This window comes from Ixodes scapularis, unplaced genomic scaffold (genome assembly GCF_016920785.2).
Source record: "Ixodes scapularis isolate PalLabHiFi unplaced genomic scaffold, ASM1692078v2 PGA_scaffold12__126_contigs__length_90152505, whole genome shotgun sequence".
NCBI lineage: Eukaryota > Metazoa > Arthropoda > Arachnida > Ixodida > Ixodidae > Ixodes > Ixodes scapularis.
In genome coordinates, this window is record NW_024609838.1 from 69,805,167 (window position 1) to 69,828,544 (window position 23,378).

Genomic DNA, 23,378 nt, shown 5'->3' on the forward strand with positions numbered 1-23,378 from the left:
ATTTAGAAGCTTTGTAGGCGACATCTCTATAACATTTAATTACGGCAATCCTAAAACATGTTTTTTAACGCAATTGCGAACGCACTACGGCCCTTCTTTTTGAAATACCAAAAATCGGGAGTTCGTTGTGGTGCCGTCTCCTGGATTTGTATCCTCCAACGGAAAACAGGCGACACTGCTCAAAACCGGTCTGCCGCAACCCCGCCGCTCACTCCCTTCCTCCTCGCTTTGGGTCGCCATGGCAACAGAGGGGAGTGGTGAAAGGAAGTCGACTCTCAGGTCTCCTCAATTTTTGACGTCAAGGCACCGGCGCCGATCGCGCGGGAACTTCGAATTCGGCATTTGGAAATTGTTTTTTTACTTCACGAATACTGAATTCCCAAATCTCAAATTTTGAGGGTAATGTCCCGGCATCGTTTTCAATCGTTTCGGATAATAAAAAAAAATATGATTTTGATGTGTCAGTGCCCCTTTAAGAAAAAAAACTGTACATGGGAAGTAAAATGCATCATGAAACATTGTGTTAACAAGTACTTGTACTTTACCTTGAAAGGACATTGTATTTGTGCCGTAAAATATCGGGGGAGCGTCCACCCCAATTTCACTGAAACTGGGTTAACCTAGACATGGCCGCTTGTCCGGTTAAATCGGTCGCTTAACGTATAATCTGCAGAATTCCCAAGTTTGGGAAGTGTTTAGGGTGGGCACTTCCGCAGTATATTATGGTAGTACCTTCCTTCAAGTATATTGCACCCGGTGTACTTACGACTTTACTTGAAGTAAATATCCTCTGATCTACTTCATACTTCAAGTACTTTTTAGACGTGCTTTACCAAACACTAACGTGACCATAGAATGGCGGCGCTATATACTAAATGAGGGCCCACACAAGGCTCTTCAGTTGGTGTTTTCGAACGTAACAAGCCAGGTCACATCTCCATTCCTCGCCACTGCCGAATGTTGGCCGCTCTGAGCCATGTTTAACTCACTCTTAACAGGGGGTTGACATCTCAAACTGAGAGCAGGTTTTGGAATCGCTCCCAACTTAAAATGAGTCTCCCAGTTGTAAATATTGTGATTAAAAAAGGGTTCTGTTTTGGGGGAGGTGGTTTATTTTGTGAATTATGTGGCCTCTCCAGGCATTTATAAAATATTTCTTGGAAATTCAGTGCCCCTTTAAAGGGCCACTGAAAAAAAAAAAAATCTTTTTAAACTGTTTGGTTGGGACACGCGTGTCAAAAAATTAATTTTACGCGAAAAACAATATTTTTAGAGCAATACTGGTGGTGTGAAATTTATTCTAAATGAAAAAAAAAAAAACTTTTTTAATTTTTTTTTTTTGCTTAATTTTTATTTTTTAACGCGTGTCCCAGCCAGATTGTTTAAAAAATAACATTCTTTTTCTTTTCAGTGGCCTTTTAAGACACAGATGACTCATTACACTGCCTGGCAGGCAAATGAAGGCAAACTAGAAAAAGAAAGCGCATCGTTGCATTGTGACACATTCCAGTCCTCTATCACGGTGGCAAAAACGACAAGATGCACAGGGCAATTTGGGCAGTTCCGCCTACTTACCGCTGCGCAAGCTTGACTGACTCTATGCTCTTTGGGTGTACTGTAGTTGCAGGCGTATAGAACCAATCACCGCTCGATTGGCGACAGACAAGAGGCTGGTCGTGGTGCATGGTACGATTGGCGACAGACGAGAGGCTGCTCGTGGTGCATGGTACCATCGTCCGTGGGATACCCTCTGGAGGGAGAGAGAGAAAGAGACATGTCATGTAATGTGGTGCACCCTGGCTGTGCAGAAGAGCAGCTGACCTGCCTGGGTTCCTGGAAGGAGGGCTCCCTGCGCTACCTGGTGGGCAAGCTCGACCACAAGGCTGCCAAGACGGACGAGGACAAGTTCCGCTGCTTTGTAGGTTCCTCCTTGCCTCCCTCTTTCGCCCGGCGGCACGGTGTCCGGAATGCACGTCCGGCTGGTGTGTTTGAAGGGACAGGGCAAAAATTCAATATGAGATAACTACAGTCGAACCCGTTTATAACGAACTCCATCGGACACGCATTTTAGTTCGATATATCAAGTAGTTCGTTATAGCAAATATCGCTATTTCGTGAGGACAGCAAAAGCGAGAGAGATGAAAGGAAAGCGCGCGGAATAGCGGCGAAGGCTGCCGAGCGTAGCGAGCCTCACGCCGGCGCTCAGAACCGTGTTATCGCGAGGCAGCTTTCATGATGGAACATATGTATTCATATTTGTATTCATATTTCTATCAATAAATTTCAATATTGAAACATATCATCTAAGAAAGCCCGAAAATTTCTAGGTAACAGACAATAAATGAACACGATAATTCCGTAAAATTGAGAAGGAAAAAAAAGTCGTGGCACTTACGACAGAGAGAAGTCTTTATTACCTGTTCTTTTGATATTACCGACAGAAGCTGGTAATTTTTGCCTGCGTCTTCGCTTTTACTGCGTCCTTCAAAATTTCATCCTCGACGCGAGATAGCTGGTTTACCAGACTTAGTCCACTTCCCTGAATCTGGGAACAGTAGCGACGGAGCACTTCCGTCGCTGCAAGCGCCTCGCGAAGCGTCGGGCAAGGTGCCTCTGGGTCCTCTGCCTCCTCGTCGTCGTCGTCGTTTGCTGAAGCCGCCACGACCTCGGCGACAATTTCGTTGTCTGAAGGACTGCTGGTCACTGCGACATCATCATCCACTCCGAGAAAATCTTCCAGCTCCACGCCATCCGGGACCGCGTCGGGAAGACGGCCGAGGTTCGTGGTGAGGAGCACCGTAATTCTAGCTTTGTTCAGCTTGCCGCCATGGTACTTCTCGCCTTGTCGTGCCAAGGTCCGACTGGGTAGGAGCTGCCAAAACAGTGCGGTTTCGTCGGTATTATAAATATCGCAGGGCCTGTACTGCTCCGTAATTGCTGGCCAGTTTTCGGCGATCCACTTCTTGACGCTTTCATTGTCGACTGCTTGACTCTCGCCGGCGACAACTTTGCCTACGATGTCGTAACGTTCCTTGAACCGTTTAAGCCATCCGGATCCGCCACTAAAATCTTGAACGTCGAGCAAAAAGGCAAAGTCTTTTGCTTTCTGCTGTAACATGGGGCCCGAAACTGGAAGGTTTCGAGCGCGAATATCCAAAAACCACGCGTACAGTGCCTTTTCCACTCTGTCAAAGGCAGGCGCCCGAATGCGCTTTCCGTCGGCGTTCGGTCGATCTCGGGCCTTTTGCAGGATCGCTGGCTTGTTTTTCAGTATCGTACTCAGCGTGCTTCTGGCGATCTTGAAGGATGCAACGACTTCTGACTTCTTCTCGCCGCATTCAACGCGCCGGATTATTTCCACCTTGGTAGAGAACGGTAACGATGAACGCACCTTGGTCGCCATCTCTTGCGGGAACAGGAAGGACACAAAGAACAACGAGCCTCCTCGGCAAAACGCTAGGAACAAGAGAGCCATGTCCGGCCTGGTACGGCTGCAGGATGATGTCATCAGAACGTCATTGCACGCTTGCTCTATCATTGGCCAGCGCGCTTCCGCGGGGGCCGGTTGCGGGCGTTCGCAGTCGGTGTTGTGACTCATCGTCTCAAGGGTCATCTTGTTTTTCTTGGTTTTCTCTTGTCCTCTGTCACTCTGTGCATTGCAGGGAAGCCCGCGCGTCTCCACGGGGGCGGTAGCGGGCGCTCGCAGTTCGATATATCCGATGTGTGGTTCGTTATAGAAAGTATATTTCTCATGAATATTGATCTTAAAATTTCGTGTGTTCGATATAGACCATAATTCGTTCTAACCGGGTTCGTTATAAATGGGTTCGACTGTATATACTGCTAGGACCCATTGTACATTCCTATATTTCTCATTAGTTTGTTTTGAAAATGGCGTGATAGTTTATTGGATAAATTGATTTAGATGCAGGACTTCCGGATCCACCCATTTGGGAAGGTTTCCACATCTGTTGGGTCGGTGACCTCGTTTGCCCAATGCGCAGCGTTTCCTTGGACGGACTCGCAGACTTGGCTCTCTCAGCGTCTCATGCTTCAGCTTCCTCCAGGGTGTCTAGAAAATTATTATTCTGAAATTCCCTGACTTTTCCATATTTTCCCGGACAATTTTAGGTGAAATTCCCTGACCGCTGTAGAGGCGGTTATATATATAAGATCATTACAACAAAAGACATTTTTTTATTTAGACAGCACAATTATAATCAGCTCAAATTAGGGTATCTGACTAGAGTGTCTAATGCTCTTGTTGCTTGTCAGCCATTGCACAAGGGTTGTTCAAGCACACATCTCTTACTTCTTAAGGGGGTCGATTTTTTCTTGCAGGAGAATGGCCTCCATTAGTGATTCACTGAGCAGCCTTCACATCTTTTCTTCTAGTTCTTTCACAAGAGCAGCCACTTTTTTCTTGCTTTTCTGAATATCTGACTCCCCCTGACTTTCTCCTTTTTCTGCAGTTTCTCTCGAAAGATGCTGTAGGAATTGCGAATCATCTTGTCAGTAGTTTCAACGTTGTCCACACCACTTGCTGCCAACATAGTGTCACGAACCACTCGCTGCGCTATGAGCGATTCTTCTTTCAAGTTTTCAACAGTGCACTCTTTGTTGACTGAGAAGCCTCTTTCTACAGCAGCATTGCCGTGAGACAAGCATAGGATGACCTTGATGAAAGACAGCAGCTCTTTGTGATCATGCGAGCAGAGATCTAGCCACAGAATGTCCAGCCTCCTTTCTTTCCTGTCAAAATCTTTCAGTTTTTCGTGTGCAGGGCCCAGTGAACAGATCTGCACATAGGAACGATGGGCCCATTCTGCTTGCAGACCAGTCAGCCACTGGTCTTCTGAAAGCATTTCAAGTGCGACAGTCAGTCGTTTGCGGCCAACCTCCGGAGACAATGCGAATGGTAGATCCAAACGGCTGGCACCCCTAGTTTATGCTTCTATGGTGACCTCTTTATCACCTTTTGGGAGCACACCTTAACAAAGGAAATGCAATCTTTTTTTATTTGAGCAAGGTAAGCTGTGGTAGCTTGGGCGCTTTGCGCAGCTCAGTCTTTGCCGCAAACCCAACGTCAAAGGTGCCTACAGCTATAGAGTTACCGGATTTTTCCAGGTCAACCTCCAGTAGCTTAACCCTTTAAGTGCCGGGTTTTATTTTGGCCTGGCGGTGCCCCTGCGCTGGGTTTTTTTTTTCACTGCACGAACAATTTTATTTTGGGTGTAATCTTTGAAAGTTACTGTGAAGCATAGAGAGGACCGGACGAAGCTTGTGCTACCTGTCACCACGCAGTTGCTGTTCATTATTGGAGAAATGAAGAAATCGGAGGATCAGCAGGTAGCGGTTGCGGTTTATTAGCTTGGAAAAAGCTGGTGTGCTCAGAAGAGGATCCAGTGTCCAGTACTCTGCAAGGCTACCCTTCTTTATGTGTGCCATTAGCGTTGTCACCGCCAGAAACATGTACATGTTATTTGCGGTGACATCCTTCCACTGTTGCATGCGCGACTGCTCAGACGGCGTACACAAAGCGATCACTTGTTGGTAATAAAGGTTTGTCTGCCCAACAATTACATCCACAACATCTGGGGGAAACAGGAGCTCAAAGTACTCCAGTTCACTTGAGGTTTTCGTGATGCCTGAGGTACAGACTGTGGAAGACAAGTCAGAACTGTGAAGAATGGGAGCAAAGTCACCTGTAGTCCACTTTTAGCCAGTGTCGTCGGGGTTTTTCTTTTTGAGTTGCCTCTCAGGCGACGTCGAGTTGTCATTACTTTCATCACTCTCCGAAGTACACTCGGTTTCACTGTCATCAGATTCTGAATTCATTAGGAGTTCCTGTATTTCAGCATCCGTCAAGGAGCGCGAAGTCGAAGCACGTGTGTTCGCCATTGGAAAAGAATGTTGACGTGAAAACGCATACGGAAGTCGCCTTTACAAAAATTTCCACCTGCCGTCAAGAGGCAAAACCACCACTCAAAACATTGATTCAATTGGTTGTCTATAGGCGGCGTTTCCTGTTTAGAAGGATATTGTCAGCCCGAGTTTAGCCAAGAGAGGCAGGGAGTAAATTAAAAACTTGAAATGAGTATACTCGGGTGCAGCAGGGAGTGTGCAAGGAAGCGCGCCCGAGTACACTCGGGCACGGCACTCAAAGGGTTAAGTGGCGTGTCTGCGACATTCAAGATTTCCTTGGGAATTCTTGGAAGCAGCGACCGTAGGATGTTATACAGTGCCGTTGAAAGAAAGTGAACCATTGGCTTGCCAGTCTGAAATTATGCCAAAAATGGCTTTTGTTTTTTAGCAATCGGCAGCATGAAGGGCAGTTTTGACAGCAACAGCTGATCCCCGACTGCGTTCACAACGGTGCCGTAGCTGGAGCATGTCGGCCACTTGTTTGCCTTTGCTGAGCACTCTACGAACTTTGCCAAGTTCGGAAGAACTTGTAATGCCGTGGTGACGACCTTGCCATTTTTGAGCCACTTTACTGCACAGAACTTGAGAGGAAATAGTGTGCTCCCGGTGAAGTTTGCGTAATCGGCACGACGAGCAGGCACATAGTTGAAGAGGTTGTAGCTGCTGCGAAGAAATGCTCCTACATCAAAACCAGTTGTGGCATGGCCTGCCTTTTATGCACCGTTCATTACGTGCAGCCCACAACTTTCAATGTCCAGAATATTGTGGCTCTCGTCCGATTCCTTCAGTTCTTCCTTCAGTGACCTTAGAAACTTCAAGTTTACATTTGGACCATCCATTTAAACTTGCAGTATCTTCGCTTGCTTGACCGGTTCTGTGGCCTCCCTGAATGCTGATGTCCTCTGCACAGGTTTGGCCCAGTAGGCACAAAGTGAGGTACTGTGTCTTCTCAGTGCCATTGGTAGTGTCATCCCAATATCGGACGAGCACATCCATCTGCTGCTTCTGAGTCAATTTGTGAGCAATTCGTCAAACGAAACAACTACGAAATGCACAGTGGCGAGGATTGATAACAGCTTATTCCGAAGGTAGGGCACAATACCATGGCAGACGGTATATCCTACCTTGCCCTTTCCTAACTGAAGTTTTGCAGCTACTTCACACGTGGGAAACATGAGGGGGAAGCGTATGGCCAATGCAGCTGTAGAACAAAGGGATCCGTCAATGCTGCCGAGTTTAAGCACCGAATTATTTCGGCCTTTGTCTCGGCGCTCTTCAGTAGAAAGTCGCTCATCGACGTCTTCACGCTTGTTGTGGTGGTTGCAGGCTCCGCAGGGGCACATCTGCGGTGTCCACAACATCCGGCTGAAACATTTATTCCTGCCGTAAAAAATGACAGAAGTCCAGATTGGGAACGGCTTGACTGAGACTTCAAAGCAGCAACGTGATTTTCGCTCGATGCGTGACTGGAAACTGCTGGGTTTCCCATGTTGCTCAAAGAAAACGTTTTGTAGCACATTGCACATTGAGCACAGTGAGGATCATTTGGCACGGGCTTAATCCAACTTGTATATTTTGAAATTTTCGGGTTCGTCCAGTCCGGATTAAACGGGCACTTTCTTTTCGCCGACATTGTCAGTAAAAAGGCCACTTTCGGAAACACGATGAAACCACGACGCTCAACCACACACATCAATGACCGAATGGCAGCATGGCTGCCAGATGCACACTTTCGGATACTTTTGGCTTAAGGCTTGGATTGGATTGGGGTTTGTGGCTTTCCCATTTGTTACTAAGTCTAGTGGCTCTAACTGGATCTAGACTAGAGTCATGCCCTCACTCGAATCTAATGCATGGCTTGGACTGGATTTGTCGGTTGTTCCCTTTGCTTTGGGTAGCACATTCTACATCGGGTGAGCAGAGCCCGTGCTCCGCTCTAAGCAAAATTGATTGCCCATTTTTCTGCACCCAAGAGTCTTTGCTTAGGGCACTCGATGGCGCTACCAGCTTATTTTTCCTGAACTGGGCTTGCTTTTCGACAATATCCATGACAATTCCCCGATTTTTCCCGGTAATTAAAATATCCCTGACAATTCCCGGTTTTCCCGGTCGCTAGAAACCCTGTCCTCGTTTTCCTTCCTTGTTTCAAGCGTGCGGTTCGCGACGATTACGTTTTCAGCATAACTCACTTTGTCCAAGTCTTCGACATTGATTGCTGCTGCGGTGAGAGCGATTTGTATTGAGAGATGTTATAAGCTGGTCATTTTGTCCAAGACTTGCTGGCGAACAACTTTACTGATGACGAGATCGTCAGGGACGAACTCGCCGTGGTTGCCGTTGTCCACAACAATCTCGCACGTGCATGCAGATTGGAAGGTCAAAGGGTCAAGGGCAAGAGCAAGAGTAGCGTCGGAGTAGCCAAGTTGCGTGAGAAGATTTGATTGTACCATGGCAAGGCGAGCTAGAGCGTGCATGGGTGCGCCTGGAACGAGAGAGCTTTCACCTTCGCGTGGTTTATGGGCACCGTGGTGTGACTAACTCGGGCAGTGTTGCCTGGTCGCTAGATGAAAACGACCAACATTTGTAAATTGATCATTGCAATTACTGGAGCCGTAAAAATTGCGATACTAAATGTATATACTAAGTAGCCTAGGAGTATTCCGTTTCAAGAATAATCCGCTCCTTTAATTTTTATGTCCTAACTCCTCTAATCCTCCTGTGCATCTAAAGCAGTCCCAAAGTGGCAATAAATGATGTTTTGAAAGCCGGAGTGTCATGCCGTCGGATGTCATGATCCCGGCCGATTGGGTGTGGAAGTTCTGGAAAGAAGTGGGAAGGAATGCTATTGCTGCCGCGGTGTCACTACTCCCGACTGCCAAAGCTTCCGTAGACTGTCGAGCTGGAGGGCTACCTGCAGCAGCAGAACGGGAGTCTGCTACATCCACCACAGCTGATGTCACGGCGTGACACTTCTGTGTCATCATCAGGTGTAAATGAAGGGACCACTTTTTAGGGCATGTTAAACACACCAGTCGGAGGCACATTCTGCGCCTCCGTCACAATCTGGCCAGGGAGCTTGGCCGTAGGCCTCCCACGCTCCTTTACTCGTTTCGCTTTCCTCCGTGGATGGAGAAAGAGTAGCTTCCTCTTTATGCTTCTCACTATCCTTTAGGCTGTGGCTTTCTTTTTTATTCCGGGCACTGTAGTGCCGACGCCTTGGCGACCCCACGTTAACGGGCAGATGTGCGTGGGTCCCGTGTAGGTGTACGAGAAGACGGACTCCCCCCGGGAGACCCCTGTGGCCCAGTCTGGGGACGCCACCTGCGACGGCCTCACCAGTCCCTGGGAGGGCTCGCGGACCATGCTGCTGCGCCCGGGTGAGTGGGTGCACCAGGTGTAGAGTAACGTAGCAAACGGGAATTTGAGGTATGGTTGCGCACCATTGGCATGTTTTTTGGGCTTCTACGGTAAAGAGAGGTAACGTCGAGGAAAACGTAACTGGGGCCTGTGCAGAGTGCAAGTTCGTCTGCTTCTGCAGGGGTTGTGGTGACATCAGAACGCCGAGCTCTGATTGGTTTTGATTGAAGGATAGTAGGTAGACCTCAAGGCAGCTTGCTTTGAGGTCTACCCACTATCCTTCATTCAGAGCTCTGCGTTCTGACGCCACCACAACCCCTGCAGAAGAAGCAGGCAAACTTGCGCTCCGCATAGAGGCACACAAATCAAACGTTTTCTTGAATTTTTTTTTTTTTTATAATTTATGCATTATTGCAGTGGTTCTCAAATGGGGGTCCGCGAAGGCATTCTAGGGGTTTGCGAAGCCAGGCCTCTTCAGTCTGGCCCGGCAATAAAAGTTGTCTTTTCTCAGGTCAAGAAGAAATGTTTCAGTTTTCGGGTGAGTTTTCTCGTGTGTATGTCAATAAGAGAGGTCCACTTCACATTAGCCCTTAGTTTTATATATTTAATAAATAACTATCATAATAAAACTTTAGATTTCTCTTTACCTCACCGCGAACGGGGTCCTCCATCATCCCCGCCAATCCAAAAGGGGTCCGCGAAACATCAGTGGGAGAGAACCACTGCATTGTTGTATTGTGAGCCTCTGCTCAAATGTAGGACTACATTCGAACCCAGATATACCGAATTCAAAAGGGATCATAAAATAATTCGATATATCGATAATTTGATATATATGTTAACTTAAGCTCCAGTTGAAATTTCCCAGTGTCTCTGCTAATACCGAAGGCCGCGACAAACCGGACCTTACCAAATAGAGCCTCTAAGAGCCACTAGATACACTAGATCCTAGTTGGTAAAGATCACAAACACCGCAGCGTTTAGGCGAGAGTGTTTGCAATCGAGCACCGCTAACAAAACACGAAAATAATTTATAAAAATGAAAGACCAGAAAAAGCGAGCCGCATAAGAAAACTCTCGATTCATAGAATAAAGTTAAGCAAGCAAGAAAAAAGAAACCTCACCTAGGCAGCAAAAAAAGAAAGGCAAAAAAACAAAAAGAGAAAAAAACGGGCAAAGCAAAATCGGTGAAAGAAAAAGGTAAACAAAGATAAGGCGTCCAAAGAGTGTGATTGCTCAACACCAGTTATAGACTTACTTGACTTGACGAAGACTTTTTTTTTGCTTATTTTATTTTGTGGGGGGCTAAGGAGCCGCGCAGCGACAGCGGTGTTCGGGGAAAGAGCGCACGCTACCATTCCGTTCGGGCACCCCCTGGCCCCTGTCCTCCCTACGGGTGCCCTTCCCCTTGCTTTTGCCATCCTCCACTTTTTTTTTTCAGTTTTTTTTTTACAACTGCTTTTTTGCTGTGTATCCTTGTGGGCGTATTACAGTCCCATTGCATCAACTCAGTTTAAAATCAATTAGCGCTAACAAATTTGTGTGGCTCCTTGTGGCGGTTTCCCTCCCACGGCATATACAACACGCACGCACGCAAGCACGCACGTGCACACATACACACACAAACAAACAAAAAACAAAGCTCTGCAGATTCAAAGTTCTTTATATGTATTATTTTTAGTCGGGTTAAAAATTTTAGGCAGAGAGGCTCACTAGATGAACAATATGTTTTCACGTGACTCTCCCCAACACACAGATATGTTCGCTGCTGGGCCATGGCGCCACTGTTTGCGAAGTTGCGCTGATATAGAGAGTAGGGCATGCTGGCGCCATCACCTTTTCCAAGTCGGATTTTCTTCCTCTCGAAAGCTGAAACTGTGCGGAGGTGATCGCTTGGCTAGTCGTTTATGATTCATCCCATGGCACTTTGGATCTCATCTGCAGGTGGTTGCGAGTTGATGGACGCCAGCAGTTGTCAGACAGTACACATACATAACAAGCACAAAGCGAATTCGTTGGATTTGTGGGCCATTGTAAACGGCGAGCGCGTTCAACTTTGTTTACTTGTAGCGGGTCAATGGGGCGGGGGGGCTTCACGAGTCGATCGGATTACTTATTTGTATATTTTTTAAGTTCGGGCCCTGGACTACATGGCAGCCCTGTTGGCGCTTCCCTATGGATGGCACCCTGTGCGGCCGCAAAAGTCGCCCGCCCTAAGGCCGACCCTGGATTTAGCGATGTTGCCATTGCAGTCCTGCCTTGCTCTCGTCGCATTAAGGCTAGTTCACACATTTGCTACTGCTTACAACCGTGTGCCTGAAAACCTTTTAAAATCTCTTATAATACGAGGACATGCTGGTGCAATCTATCGATTTGCAGTGGAACACTAGGCCAATACCGTATATTTCATATTTCTTTCACGCATCAATCGTTTTTTGTCGGCTGGAGAAACTTTTGACAATCTTTTGAACAACCATTTCTCGTGATGGTATGTACGTCTGATCTCGGAAATATTGCAAAACTTTCACTCTATAGTCCGTTGCAACCTAAGAACGAAGGGCGAGGGCAAGACGGGCCGGGGAGGAGGAAGCAGACGGAAAGCTAAAGAGAGAAGGAGGTTTCCCTCTCTCTTCTCCAGCGTTCCGTCTGCTTTCTCCTCCCTGGCCCGTCCTACCCTCGCCCTTCGTTCTTAGGTTGCAACGGACTATAGAAAAATGCAGTTTCAGAGTCACCTTACAGATGGCGTCCGCATGCCAGTGTATCTTTTTCCTCAAGTGATCTTAACACGGTTCAAAGCAAACGCAAGTATGTGAACGGGCCTTTAGTCATGCCCCCATACCTCTCTAAAATTAAGCAAAAAAAAAAAATAGCCTGCCCCCTTTATTATGGTGCTTACCGAGATGGGGTGCGTCTGCAGGCTGGGCGTCCCGGCAGGAGCCCTGCGCGTGGCCCGAGTGGCTGTCCCAGGGCAGGCGCTGGAGGACGCTGGGAGGGGACACCCTGTACGAGCTGGGCAACCTGACCCTGGATGTGCGTGGGCCCCGGGGCGACCTGGACCTGACGATGCGCTGCCATGCCTTGGGACCCAGCCAGGAGGGCAGGGCGCAGCTGCTGGTGCACGCCACTCGGGGCTGGTGAGTGCCGCACGGGCATGCCACAGAACCTGCGACGCATTAACCGACCGGCTTGTTTCGGCGTCCTATCTCGCGCATGCGTTGAAAACGGTCCCGTAGTGGCAATGAGGGAAATCGAAGCAGATGTGTCGTGCTGTCAGACGTCGCAGCTCGGCGTTTGGTCTTAGAAGTCCCGGCAAAAGGAATGGGCAAATACGAGTGTCGCCGTCGTCGCGGCATCCCAACTCTTGACTGCCGAAGCTCCCGTGGACTGCCAAGCTGGAGATCAACCAGTGGCAGAACAGTCGTCTGCCATGTCTACAGTAGAACCTCATTGATACAATCTCAGATCGTTCGATTTGCCATCGCATACATTCATGATTGAGGGCTTGAGGAATGTCCCATAGCATTACGCCGTTCTTTTACCGGTTCATATGTTCCTGGACAATACAATTTCCCGGAAAGTACATTCAAAGTTTCACCAAACACCGATCGGATTACGCATTTTCTGGACAGTGGGCCGACGGAACCACACTATGTTTCTCACCACGCACTGGCCGCCCTTCGGACGGAAGGGGTGTAGTCGTTCGTCGAACATTACATCAGTTTCGAATTTGCATGCGGCAAACTAGACGGATTGCGCAGGATGATCTAAAGGTCAAGCGACTCTGTACGCATTTCGGCTGTCTCGCAATGACAGGTACAAGTAGTTCCGGTGAGACAGGACTGCAAGCAACATCTTCGTAGATGCAAAAAGCTGGCAAATATCACTCATGAGGTCACTGTCTCGTCTTCTACCGATGAAGGGCATTGTACAAAAAAACTTTTTCAAGCTCTTCATCCTACTGATGTCAGCGCTTGCGATGTGCCTCTTTCTCCTGTCTTCACGCTGTGTATGCTGCGTACAAACTGTGTACAGACAAACAATGTGTTCGCTTCTTAAGTTTTGAGCGTTTTTACGACAGGAAGGTGACCAAGAGTCACTCTCAGTTACTCCACCAAGTGCTTGAAGGCATACTGTAAACTGACTCCACACAACTCTGGGGACGATAAACGCTTCCCTAAGTGTAACTCTTGAGCCACATACCCGAGAACCGGCAATGGTGTCGCGCAAGTGGAAATTTTCGTAGTTGAAGGAAAAGCTGAACATTTTGGCGGTTGTCTACCAGGACACTAAACAGAAGAGAATTGACATCGCTACAGACTTCGAACTGCCTGCATCTACAGTCAACACAGTCGCATCGAAACGAAAGGATATAGAAGGAAACAGCTTTATCTTCAATGCAGTGACGAATCAGGCCCACACAGCAAAGCATGGAGAGTTAAGGAATGCGCTGCTTAAGTGGTTTAAGAAAGGACGGGCGTCTGGGGTAAACCTCGACGGCAGCATTCTGTGGGAAACGGCCATGGGGATTGCTGGCATTGTGGGCATTGAGGACTTCGCAGCATTGAACGGCTCGATGGGCCGGTTTCAGGTTTGCCATGGCATCTCCTACCGTCAAGTGAATGGTGAAGCTGCCAGCATGAATCCAGCGGATATTGAGAACTGGGTAACAATGCTTCCGGGCATCGTGAAAGCCTACGCACCACACAATGTCTACAACACCGACGAACTTGGACTTTTCTTCAAGGTACAACTTACGAAGTTCCTGAGTTTGAAGGGGGATTCGTGCCATGGGGGGGTTGGGAAGGTCAGCAAGAAATGAGTAACCGTGCTGCTCTGCTGCAATGAAGATGGCATAGACTTAGGGTGACCACCTTCCTGCTAGCGAAATGTGGGACACGCAGGGCAGGGGGGGGAGGGGAGGAGGAGGAGGAGGAGGAGCACATACCATTGCTGCCATGAAATCGCCGCGACAACACGACACCTCTACGACATTGTCGGGCAGACATCAAGGGACTAGGTACTTTCGAGGACGCAGTAAAGACGCCATTTGGAGATGCCAGACACTGTAACGAAATGGGTCCTGGGATGCGTCTCCGACCGGCACGTTTATGCCGCATCCTCGAACGTGGTTTCTCATTTTCCACCCGGCGACGCAACACAAGTGTCACCCCGCCGAATGCCAGGATTCGGGTGGTGGCACCGCGGGGAAGGTGAATGCGGCAGACTGGTGCCACTTAGAAAGCAAGGCCTGCACACAACGTCATCGTTAGGGGATCCATGACTCGCTTGAACGCCAAGTGCACCGAAATTTGACGAGAGTCGCGCAACGTGGCAGACGTGTCCATCTCGGCATCGTTGTGCATTAGCGTCACGCTCGTTGCAAGATGCTGTGAGGCGCACTGGAAGCGATCCCAACGCATGCTGGGTGGCACTGCATCGATCCACCAGTGGTGGATCTACGGTGGATCCAAATGGTGATATTTGGGGGTGGGGAAGGCACAAACACCTTGTCTTTTGGGTGGTATTGGGCAGACGTCCGTTCTGCTGCAGGTCGCTCTCCAGTTCAACGGGCCACGAAAGCTTCGGCAGCCAGGAGTAGAGACGCCACGACGATGGCACGACACTTGCGTTTAGTGCTTTTTGCCGGAACTTCTACGACCGACTGTAGGGATCCCGCCATCTGACAGCACTACGCTCCGGCTTTTGCGACAGTTTGTTGCCGCTTCGAAACCATTTTTGATGCCTGGGAGGTATGACACTAAAAAATGAAATATGTTTACAAATCTGTAATGCGAAATTAGAGCACAACTCTTGAGGAGGAAGAGGGGAGGGTATGCCTTTCCTCCTAATCCATACCCTCCACTTCTCCATCATCTCCTCCTCCAGCTCAGTTCCCCCGCTAAATTTAGCGGGGGAAATGACGTCACATGACTTGGTGTCACGTCACCCATGAACAAATTCAGTTTCTCCGCTCGATTTAGCAGGAAAATTGAGGTCACACATGACATCAATTTTTCCACTAAATCTAGCAGAGAAACTGAATTTCCCTGCAATTTAGCGGGGAAATGAATTGGTGTTGAGGTCACGTGACCTCAGTTTTCTCACTAAATTTAGCGCAGTTACGCCGACGCTAATGCCACGAAACCCGGAAACGGGCGCCTAAGAGCTGTGCTCTAAGACGCACCCGTTTGAAGACACGTTCCAGACACGGTACCCTGACTGCACGAACTGGGAAAAGGAAAACGTAACGACCGACAATGCTTTTTGAGCCTAGGCACGAGACAGGGAGAAACTCTCCGACAGGAAATCATCTCCCCTGGACTTTCGGGGCTGTAGAAAAGTGCCGTATGCAGTCTAAGCTCATTATAACAGACCTTGGTTTTGACCAAGATTTTGGTCTGTTGTAAAAGGAGTATGTTGTATGCAGATATGAAGTTGAGTCAATGGCGCATAGAGGAAAACCAACCGAACTTCACAAATCGGTATGTTATATCCAAATGTCTGTTGTCTCTTATAATGAGCTTAGACTGTATATTCAAATATAAGGTGACTCTTTTGGGGAGCAATTTGTTAACTTATATGGGCTATCAATAACCATAGCTGAAGAATGTGCACGTCTAAGAGTAAGCAGAATTTCTGCACCCCTCAAGTTAGCCACCACTGCTAGCACGCCGATGCGAAGCGGTGAAACTTGATGCACACACAACGAACGGGAAATAATGACATGTTCGTGTGGGAGTTAAATGGGATCGGCTTTCAGCGGGGGGCAAATCGACGAGGGTCTACTGTATGAGCAAATTAGCAGTCCATACACAGTAGTGTTGACGACATGCGTTTGTGACTGACATTGCCTAATGCTGTGTGTTTTACGTCTTTCAGTGACAGCAGCTACCGGTGCATGAGGCTGTACCGGAGAGCTTCGCACATTGTGGAGATGCAGCTGGGTAAGCTCACGTGCAGTTGTGCAGTGCAGTTGTGCTCGATAGTGCAGTTGTGCTCGCGAAGTAAACACTCCCACAAGACCCACAGTCAGGTGCATGAAGAAACATAAAAACAACTTTGTACAGTGTACCGAAAAGGTGGTCTACTCCTTCCCTCTATCCTGTGGACGACAATACATAGGACAGACCGGACGATGCGTCAATGATCGCCTTCGCGAGCACAACTGCACTATCACCAATAAAAACTCTGGACAGCTGGGAATTCACTGTCGAGACTGTGGCTGCTCAGCGCAGCTGGAGAAATGCACAGTGTTAGGCAGGAACTACGACAAGCTAACAAGAGAAATCATGGAAGCAGAGAACATTGCCAGGCAAGAGGAGAGATCTGTCAGCACTCCTTCCATAATGTTATCCAAAAAAAGAACTAGAGTACTTAGCCATACAATAGTTTTATGGTTTAGCTTCCTATTACAAAAACACAGGAAGAAGAAGGAAGAAGAAAAGGGCAATTTTTCGCAATAGAAACCCTAGTCCACAAAGAAAGACAAAAACGAAAATTGTAAATATAACCTAGAGTTGTCAGTCAGCGCTGTGTAAGTGGCTCTTTCTTTTGTGTGCATGAAAACTTTAGAGTGCTTGTTTTGAAGGTGCGCTGTTTCCTTGTCAGTCATGAACAACCAACTTGCCCGAACCTCCGTTTTAAATAAAAACATTGGCGGGCATAAGTACCCCGTCGGTGTCCCTTTAATATTAATAGGGATGCAATGTTCAGTGTGTGGCTGCAGCTTGGATCGGAGAAAAAGAGACCGCCCTTTGAGGGCGCTGCGTCCCAATGGGCGTCTGTTGCACTCTGTGCAGGCCGTTCGAGCAGCGACCAGAGCGAGGCTTGCAGCAGCAGCCATTTTGACTCCAGCAGGGCAGAGCTGGTCACCCTGCTCAGGGAGCAGCCCGGTGAGGCTCCACTCGCCGGCCTTACCCCGCCGGCCGCCCTCTAGCCCTGTCCACGCACACGCGTTTGATTACGACAAAGTTCTTGCGATCTGTTACTAGCGCCATCCATGAGGTGGCCCTGGAACTGCATTTAACTGGAGCAAAGGGTTTGCAGCATTTGCGAGATCAAACGCACGTGCTATCTACAAGAAATGATTGTTTGTAATATTGTCACACTTTATGAAAGCCCGCAGTGAAAGAATGAGGCCTAAAAAATTTGAGAAATATGTGCAACTCGCAAGTGTTCTTGGGCTGCCAGACAGATGGTGCCAGCGTGTCCTGCCACAGTAAGTGATCGCAAGAAGTCGTAAAGCACTCAATTGCAACCAAATGCAAGTGTGTGAACCAGCCTTTACGATTGAACCTGGCTATATCTAGAATTGAAAGAAGATAGCAAAATAGCTTGATATATATCGATAGTTTTATATAGAACTCTATTTACACAAACACAACACCGTAACCGACGCAGCTCACGTGCACACCTTGCTGCGCACATGAGCTGAACGTGCCTGGCTGCGCGTTTAGTAACCCAAGCGACGGAATGCGAAATAAGAGAGAAAGCTGGAATTTATAAAAAAGTGTGGGATGCATAAAAAGAAAAAGAAACTTTCTCTCTTTTTATGAAAAGAATTAAACAAACAAAAAAACAAAAAGAAACCATGTAAAAGCAAATACGGAGAGAGAAGGTGCAAAGAAATGCAGCGAAAGCTCGGCTCAGACGGCCCCTCTGTCTGCACGAGGCGCAGGGGCGGAGCCGGAGCGTTCCCTGTGCCCGCTGGCGGGCACCTTTCTGCTGGAGGGTCCCCAGCTGCCCCGGCTGGCCTGGGACGCTCCCTCGGGGCCCGACCAGGACTGTCCCCAGCGGTCCCAGCTCAGCTCGGGCTGCGCGGGGGCAGACCGGCTCGAGCTGCTCTTCGACTGCAGCCCCCACAAGAGGCTCAGGAGTGAGTAACGCATTCAACCCCCGACAGAGTTCCCAAGGGCCGGCGAATAATCTGCGCTTTGAAGCGTCGATGCTTTCTTCCCCAACTGTCTCGCGGGGTTCGCCCCTTCGTTGCCCATACAGTGGACTCGCGGTAATTCAAACCCGGATATTTCCTACTCTCGATTCATTCGAACAAATTTCAGAATTTTGGTCGTCCCGCTATTTTTTTTTTTAATGTATTTATAACCCGCTTAATTCTAATGGCGTTTTCGTGTCATTCATACTTTTTGTTCTTGCGGCTCCGTTGAGTGGGCTTCTCACCGAGCAATGGTGCACTGCAGAAAAGCAACAGCCACGGAGCTCGCTTCCACGGGTGCTCCATCTCCGCAGTCTATCGGTGTTCAATAAAAAGCACGCTCAACGGCTATGGTCCACAATAGGCAACATTTTTGCCGGGTGAACAAACTTAATTCTGTCTTGAGACGTCATGTGCTGTCTAAATGGTCGCACGACAGGCAACGTTTTTGAGGGATGAATAAACTTATCTCACGTATTTCACCAATGTCTTGTGCGTGGCATACCCGCTTATGATTGGTTGGCTTGTGTAGAGGAAATCATTGAATATCTGCTTTGTATGTGAAGCCATTATATAACAAATCATAATTTTATCTTGCATCATATTTTGATGAATTTCAGATAATTCAAACTTGTGATAATTGAAACAAAAACTTGTGACTTCTTGGGGCTTAGTTAATGAGAATCTACCGTAGTCACTGACAAGGTGATAGTGGCAGGGAAGAGCTTCAGTTGTGCTGCCTCCAATGCAAGTTTTAAGTTTTTATGTACCAAGATGGCTGAAGTATTATTACTCTTCAGCTTACGAAGTGCCGTCACCCTTCACTGAACGTTACTTCATTGTATCCAATTTTTCGCTGTTTCTGGATTAGTAGGATTCCGTGTTTTCGGAGTTAGCATCTTGTGGAATTCGGAGGCTGTTTTTCTGAGTTTATTTTTGTTAGATTTCCGGTTTTTCAAAACTTACTAGTTCAAGATTTTAAAGGAAACCAAAGTGGCCTCTTCTCAAAACCACTGACCCTATACTCTTGCAAAATTAAGCGTATATGTAAAATGCCATCTTTTTTGCTTTTTATTTTTGCCATCGTAATTTCAAAATTCTGAGTCTTTTTAATAAATCCGAATTGAAGGAAATAGGCACGGGGTGTTGTTGAGATAAAAAGAACCGTATTTTTCAGCCCGCATAAATAAGCTAGGCATCTCGGGAAGCTCGAAGCCCGCGAGTATGTGACGCTATCGGTTTGGATAGAGCACAAGAGATTGAGAACAGGACGACACCTGGATCAAAAAAAGAAAGAGAATGGACTGACAAGGTAGTGAGATCCGGTATTGGCCCTCGGACGTACCAGTGTTTTCCGCATAAAAACCGCACTTCACACTCGTCCCGTCCCCTTAGGGTATGGTGGTGAAATTTCGATAAAATAGTCGAGAGAACCCGGAGAAGTGGGAGAGTTTGGAAACATAGTTTCAGTAGTCGGAGTACAGTGTAGACCGCATATAACGTATGTCGCGGGAGTCGCGAAAATCCGCACTATAAGCGGTAACGCGTTATAACCAAAACATCAATTTTTCAGGCCAAAATACATGCCATGAGACAACTTACCTTTGTAAAACAAATTTATTTTCTATTAGATGAAAAATAAAGCTTAGGTTTAGGAAATTCTTTATTTCACCAGACAAGTACACTTCTCTCTCAAGTGTGTCACACATTTTGAAAGAAATGAGCGACTTTTGCCTGGCGGGTCGCGGACGGACGTTGCTAGCGTTCAGGATTGCTAACCCTAATCACTTTTCTCCGGCGATGAAAACGCGTGAAAATTTGGATCCTTTATACGGTACGTGCCAGTAATACCTTCAACTTTAGCACAGGCATGAAATGCTCTAAATAAGAAATCCGGGCGATGTTAGAAAACACAAATGCTTAGAAATCACCACTGTAGTCGAAGTAAACAAACACGACGACACAGGCGTTTCTGCCGTCTTGAAAGTGTGGCCACGACATCGCCGTACGAGTAGGTGGATCTTCCCTTCTAGTACGTGCTGGGTTATCATAGCGACACACAGCGAAAATTCAGTCAAGGATAGCGCTTTTACGCGGAACGAACCACGCCGTCTACGTTGACGATCACAACCGACGCCATGTTTGCGGATAGAAGTAGCCGGCCCGCGACCGGCATGCAACGCGCGCGAACACTTCTCCTCGACCTGCGATTGGCCTGTCGTTGCGGTTGCGGAGGGACGCACGCATGTGAACAACATGTGCTTGCGTCCCTCCGTCGCTATGGCCCCAACTGAAGCCTCTCTCTTCGTTTCTCCCCACTTCTTCGAGCAACCTCCTTGCCCCGCGAGTGCCGCGTGTTGTTGCGGCTCGCGCCGTTATCTAGTGTCGCACAGGGAAGCGTGCTCTCTGTGTCGGTCAGTCGGCGTCCGGGCTGTTCCGAAAACCGCACTATAACCGGTATTTCCCTTCGCACGCCTGCATTTTAAGCGGTATGTAAATAGATAGAGTTCTATGGGAGGCGAACCGGTGGTTTGAAAAAGCCGCGTTATACCCGATCCTGCACTATAAGCGGTTACGTTGTAAGTGGTCTATACTGTACTACCTTCCGACGCCTTGCAAGTAATGCGGGGCCGGCATCTGCGCAGGCTTCCAGTGCCACGGGAGCTGGGAGGAGAACGGCACCCACTTCGTCATTGCCAGCGCCATGCACAACCAGAGGCGCTACTGCATCGTAAGTCCCCCAGAACGCCGCTTCCTCTTTGGCTGCGCCGATGGGCGGAAACCCCGACCGCTCAAAGATCTTTTAAAAGGGACGCCGAAAAAGATTGCCCGATTTCTTGCTCTCGAATATTTCTAGATGCCTCCTAGAAATAGCCCAAGATGCCACAGTGAGCTCCGCGCATATCGCCCAATGAAGTCGGGAGTTTTTTGTTTTTTTTCGGTACTCCTCCTTGGGATGTTCTTAGCCACCTCGGCTCTATTGTCTTATGCCATGACGCTGGTCTTCTATATCGACATTGCCCAGTCAGCTACCTACAGCACCGCATCTGCCTTGGACTTGGTGGACTACGGGCGTGTGTATAGCCATGGCATCGCACTGCGATTGGCAATGACATTCTCACTGAGGCCAGACTGCACCAATCCTGGGGACAGTATGCTCAGCTGTCCACACCGTCTAATACCCTTTTGTTTGCCAGCCTCCAGGCGAGCTGGAAGTGCTGATCTTTGCGCTGTAATTGCTTAGGCCTTATAATGGTGCCGAGCTTTCAGGTGATGCTCTCGACCGCCAAAGAATATTCCACAATATTTATGTCTGTCCTAATAACTGGTGGTGATGTTGAGCTGAACCCCTGCTCTACACTCGAGAAAGTAAACATGATTCTCGGCGGAGGAAAAAACCGAACTAAAGTGTTAAACAACATTGAATGTGGGCAGTGTTCTCTACAAAAATGTGCACACGAAAATACAGAACACCTAAAAAAAGTAATGAAACGCGAATTAAACATTTTGGGTCCATTCAACAAGATGACGCAGCACCTCGATTCGCCACTTGACGACGTGACCGAAACTCGGACTGCTGAAACAGACCCCGGCAAGGCTATTCCAGATCTGCCCAAGAAACTGGACGACCTTGAAAACCAGTCTAAACGGAACAACTTTGTAACTTTTGTACTCGAACAAGAAGAAAATGAAACGGCTACTGATCTGTTAGTTCTGGTTGAAACGACTGTGTTTGACAAAAGAGAGGTAAAGTCGAAGACCATAGAACATATCCGTCTAATTGGTAGGCAGCAGATCACCGCTCGATTGGTTGTCTCAAAACTGTACGACTCTGGAAAGAAAATGACAATTCTCTATAACTGCAAAAAACTGAAAAGGAGCGAAATATTGGTAAGTGAAGACTTTCAAAGCACATCCAGATTATCAGAAAGAAGCTATGGGAAAGTGGTCGAGAAGAATGCAGTCAAGATGGTAAAGTTTGCTTGGTCCACGACAAATTATATCGGTCCATGACCAACTGTTTTCCTGGCACGAGGAATCTGGCACGTGGCGTCTGTGCGGTGATCTTTCCACGGTTTCTTCGGTATGGCTTTCGTAGCAACAAATCCCGTCAAGCAGCTTTCCCAACAGTGTTTTCGCTTTACTAAACCTCAATGCTCGTAGTGTGTTGCCGTATTTACTCGAGTCTATTGTGCACCTTTTTTCCGGGGAAATAGGTCCAAAAATCTCATGCGCGCTAGAATCGAGTGCAACCCAAAACTGCGCTACCGTATCGCCATCGACATTTCAAAATGACCGCTCCATTACACGCTGAGAAGCTGAGAGGCTTAGAGCGTAGCCAGCTCGTGTGTTTCTTGTGTTCGTATCAGCGTGGAAGTTCCCACTGCAAAGACACGCTGTGTTCACCGTGATGCTAGATTCAAAAGAAAAGTGATATTGTGCACGGAGAGCGATGGAAATCGGGCCACATCACGTGCGATGGGCGAAAGATGTGTGGTGCATGATCCCGTCTACCATGGTTATCAAGGCCTTCAAGAAGTGTGGAATTTCTAAAGCTATGGACGGCACCGAAGATGAAATGCTTTGGGCCGCTGACGGCGATAAGGAGTCGTCCGACAACAATGACGAGTGATGCATACCGCTCCACGGGCACTGCACGGGACCGTCGTTGTGATGACGACCTTGCCAGCGAGAGACAGCGCTGTTCATTTCATAGCAAGATTGAAGCATTTGGAACAAACCTTTGTTGTTCCAAGTGAGAAAAAGTTTAATTTCTGTATCCAACCTACAAAGTCTGGTGTGCGTAACAATCGAGGTCATCGCGTTTTTTGTTTTCTTTCGGACCTCGAAAAATGGGTGCGCATTACATTCGAGAGCGCTTTAGATTCAAGTAAACACGGTAAACGAGTGCTGGTAATAGCTATTTTATTGGAACACGATACTGATGTTTTGTGCATTACTGAAAGGTGGCTTAACAATCTATTTGCAAATTGCAAGTTTGTTCCACCAACTTTTGATATTTTTCGCAAAGATAGTTGGTCAAGGGGAGGGGGCATTGCCATTCTAGTTAAGAAGGGCTTAGAGTGCATTCCGATGTCTCCCGTTGAAGGCGTCATGCTTGTTTTGTAAAAACAGCATTTGGAAACTTAGTTTTTATTATCTG

The 23,378-nt window shown here is 47.8% G+C and overlaps 1 protein-coding gene across 1 annotated transcript in view; it reads left to right on the plus strand.

The window, feature by feature from the left end:
- Positions 1 to 23,378, plus strand: part of LOC8037228 — an 83,558-nt gene that overhangs the window by 52,438 nt on the left and 7,742 nt on the right. The window contains exons 5-11 of the mRNA XM_040210880.3: positions 1,809 to 1,918; positions 9,188 to 9,302; positions 12,200 to 12,416; positions 16,162 to 16,226; positions 17,082 to 17,174; positions 17,960 to 18,157; positions 20,860 to 20,945. Coding sequence (XP_040066814.1) covers positions 1,809 to 1,918; positions 9,188 to 9,302; positions 12,200 to 12,416; positions 16,162 to 16,226; positions 17,082 to 17,174; positions 17,960 to 18,157; positions 20,860 to 20,945 — 884 coding nt within the window. The remainder of the gene's footprint in view (positions 1 to 1,808; positions 1,919 to 9,187; positions 9,303 to 12,199; positions 12,417 to 16,161; positions 16,227 to 17,081; positions 17,175 to 17,959; positions 18,158 to 20,859; positions 20,946 to 23,378) is intronic.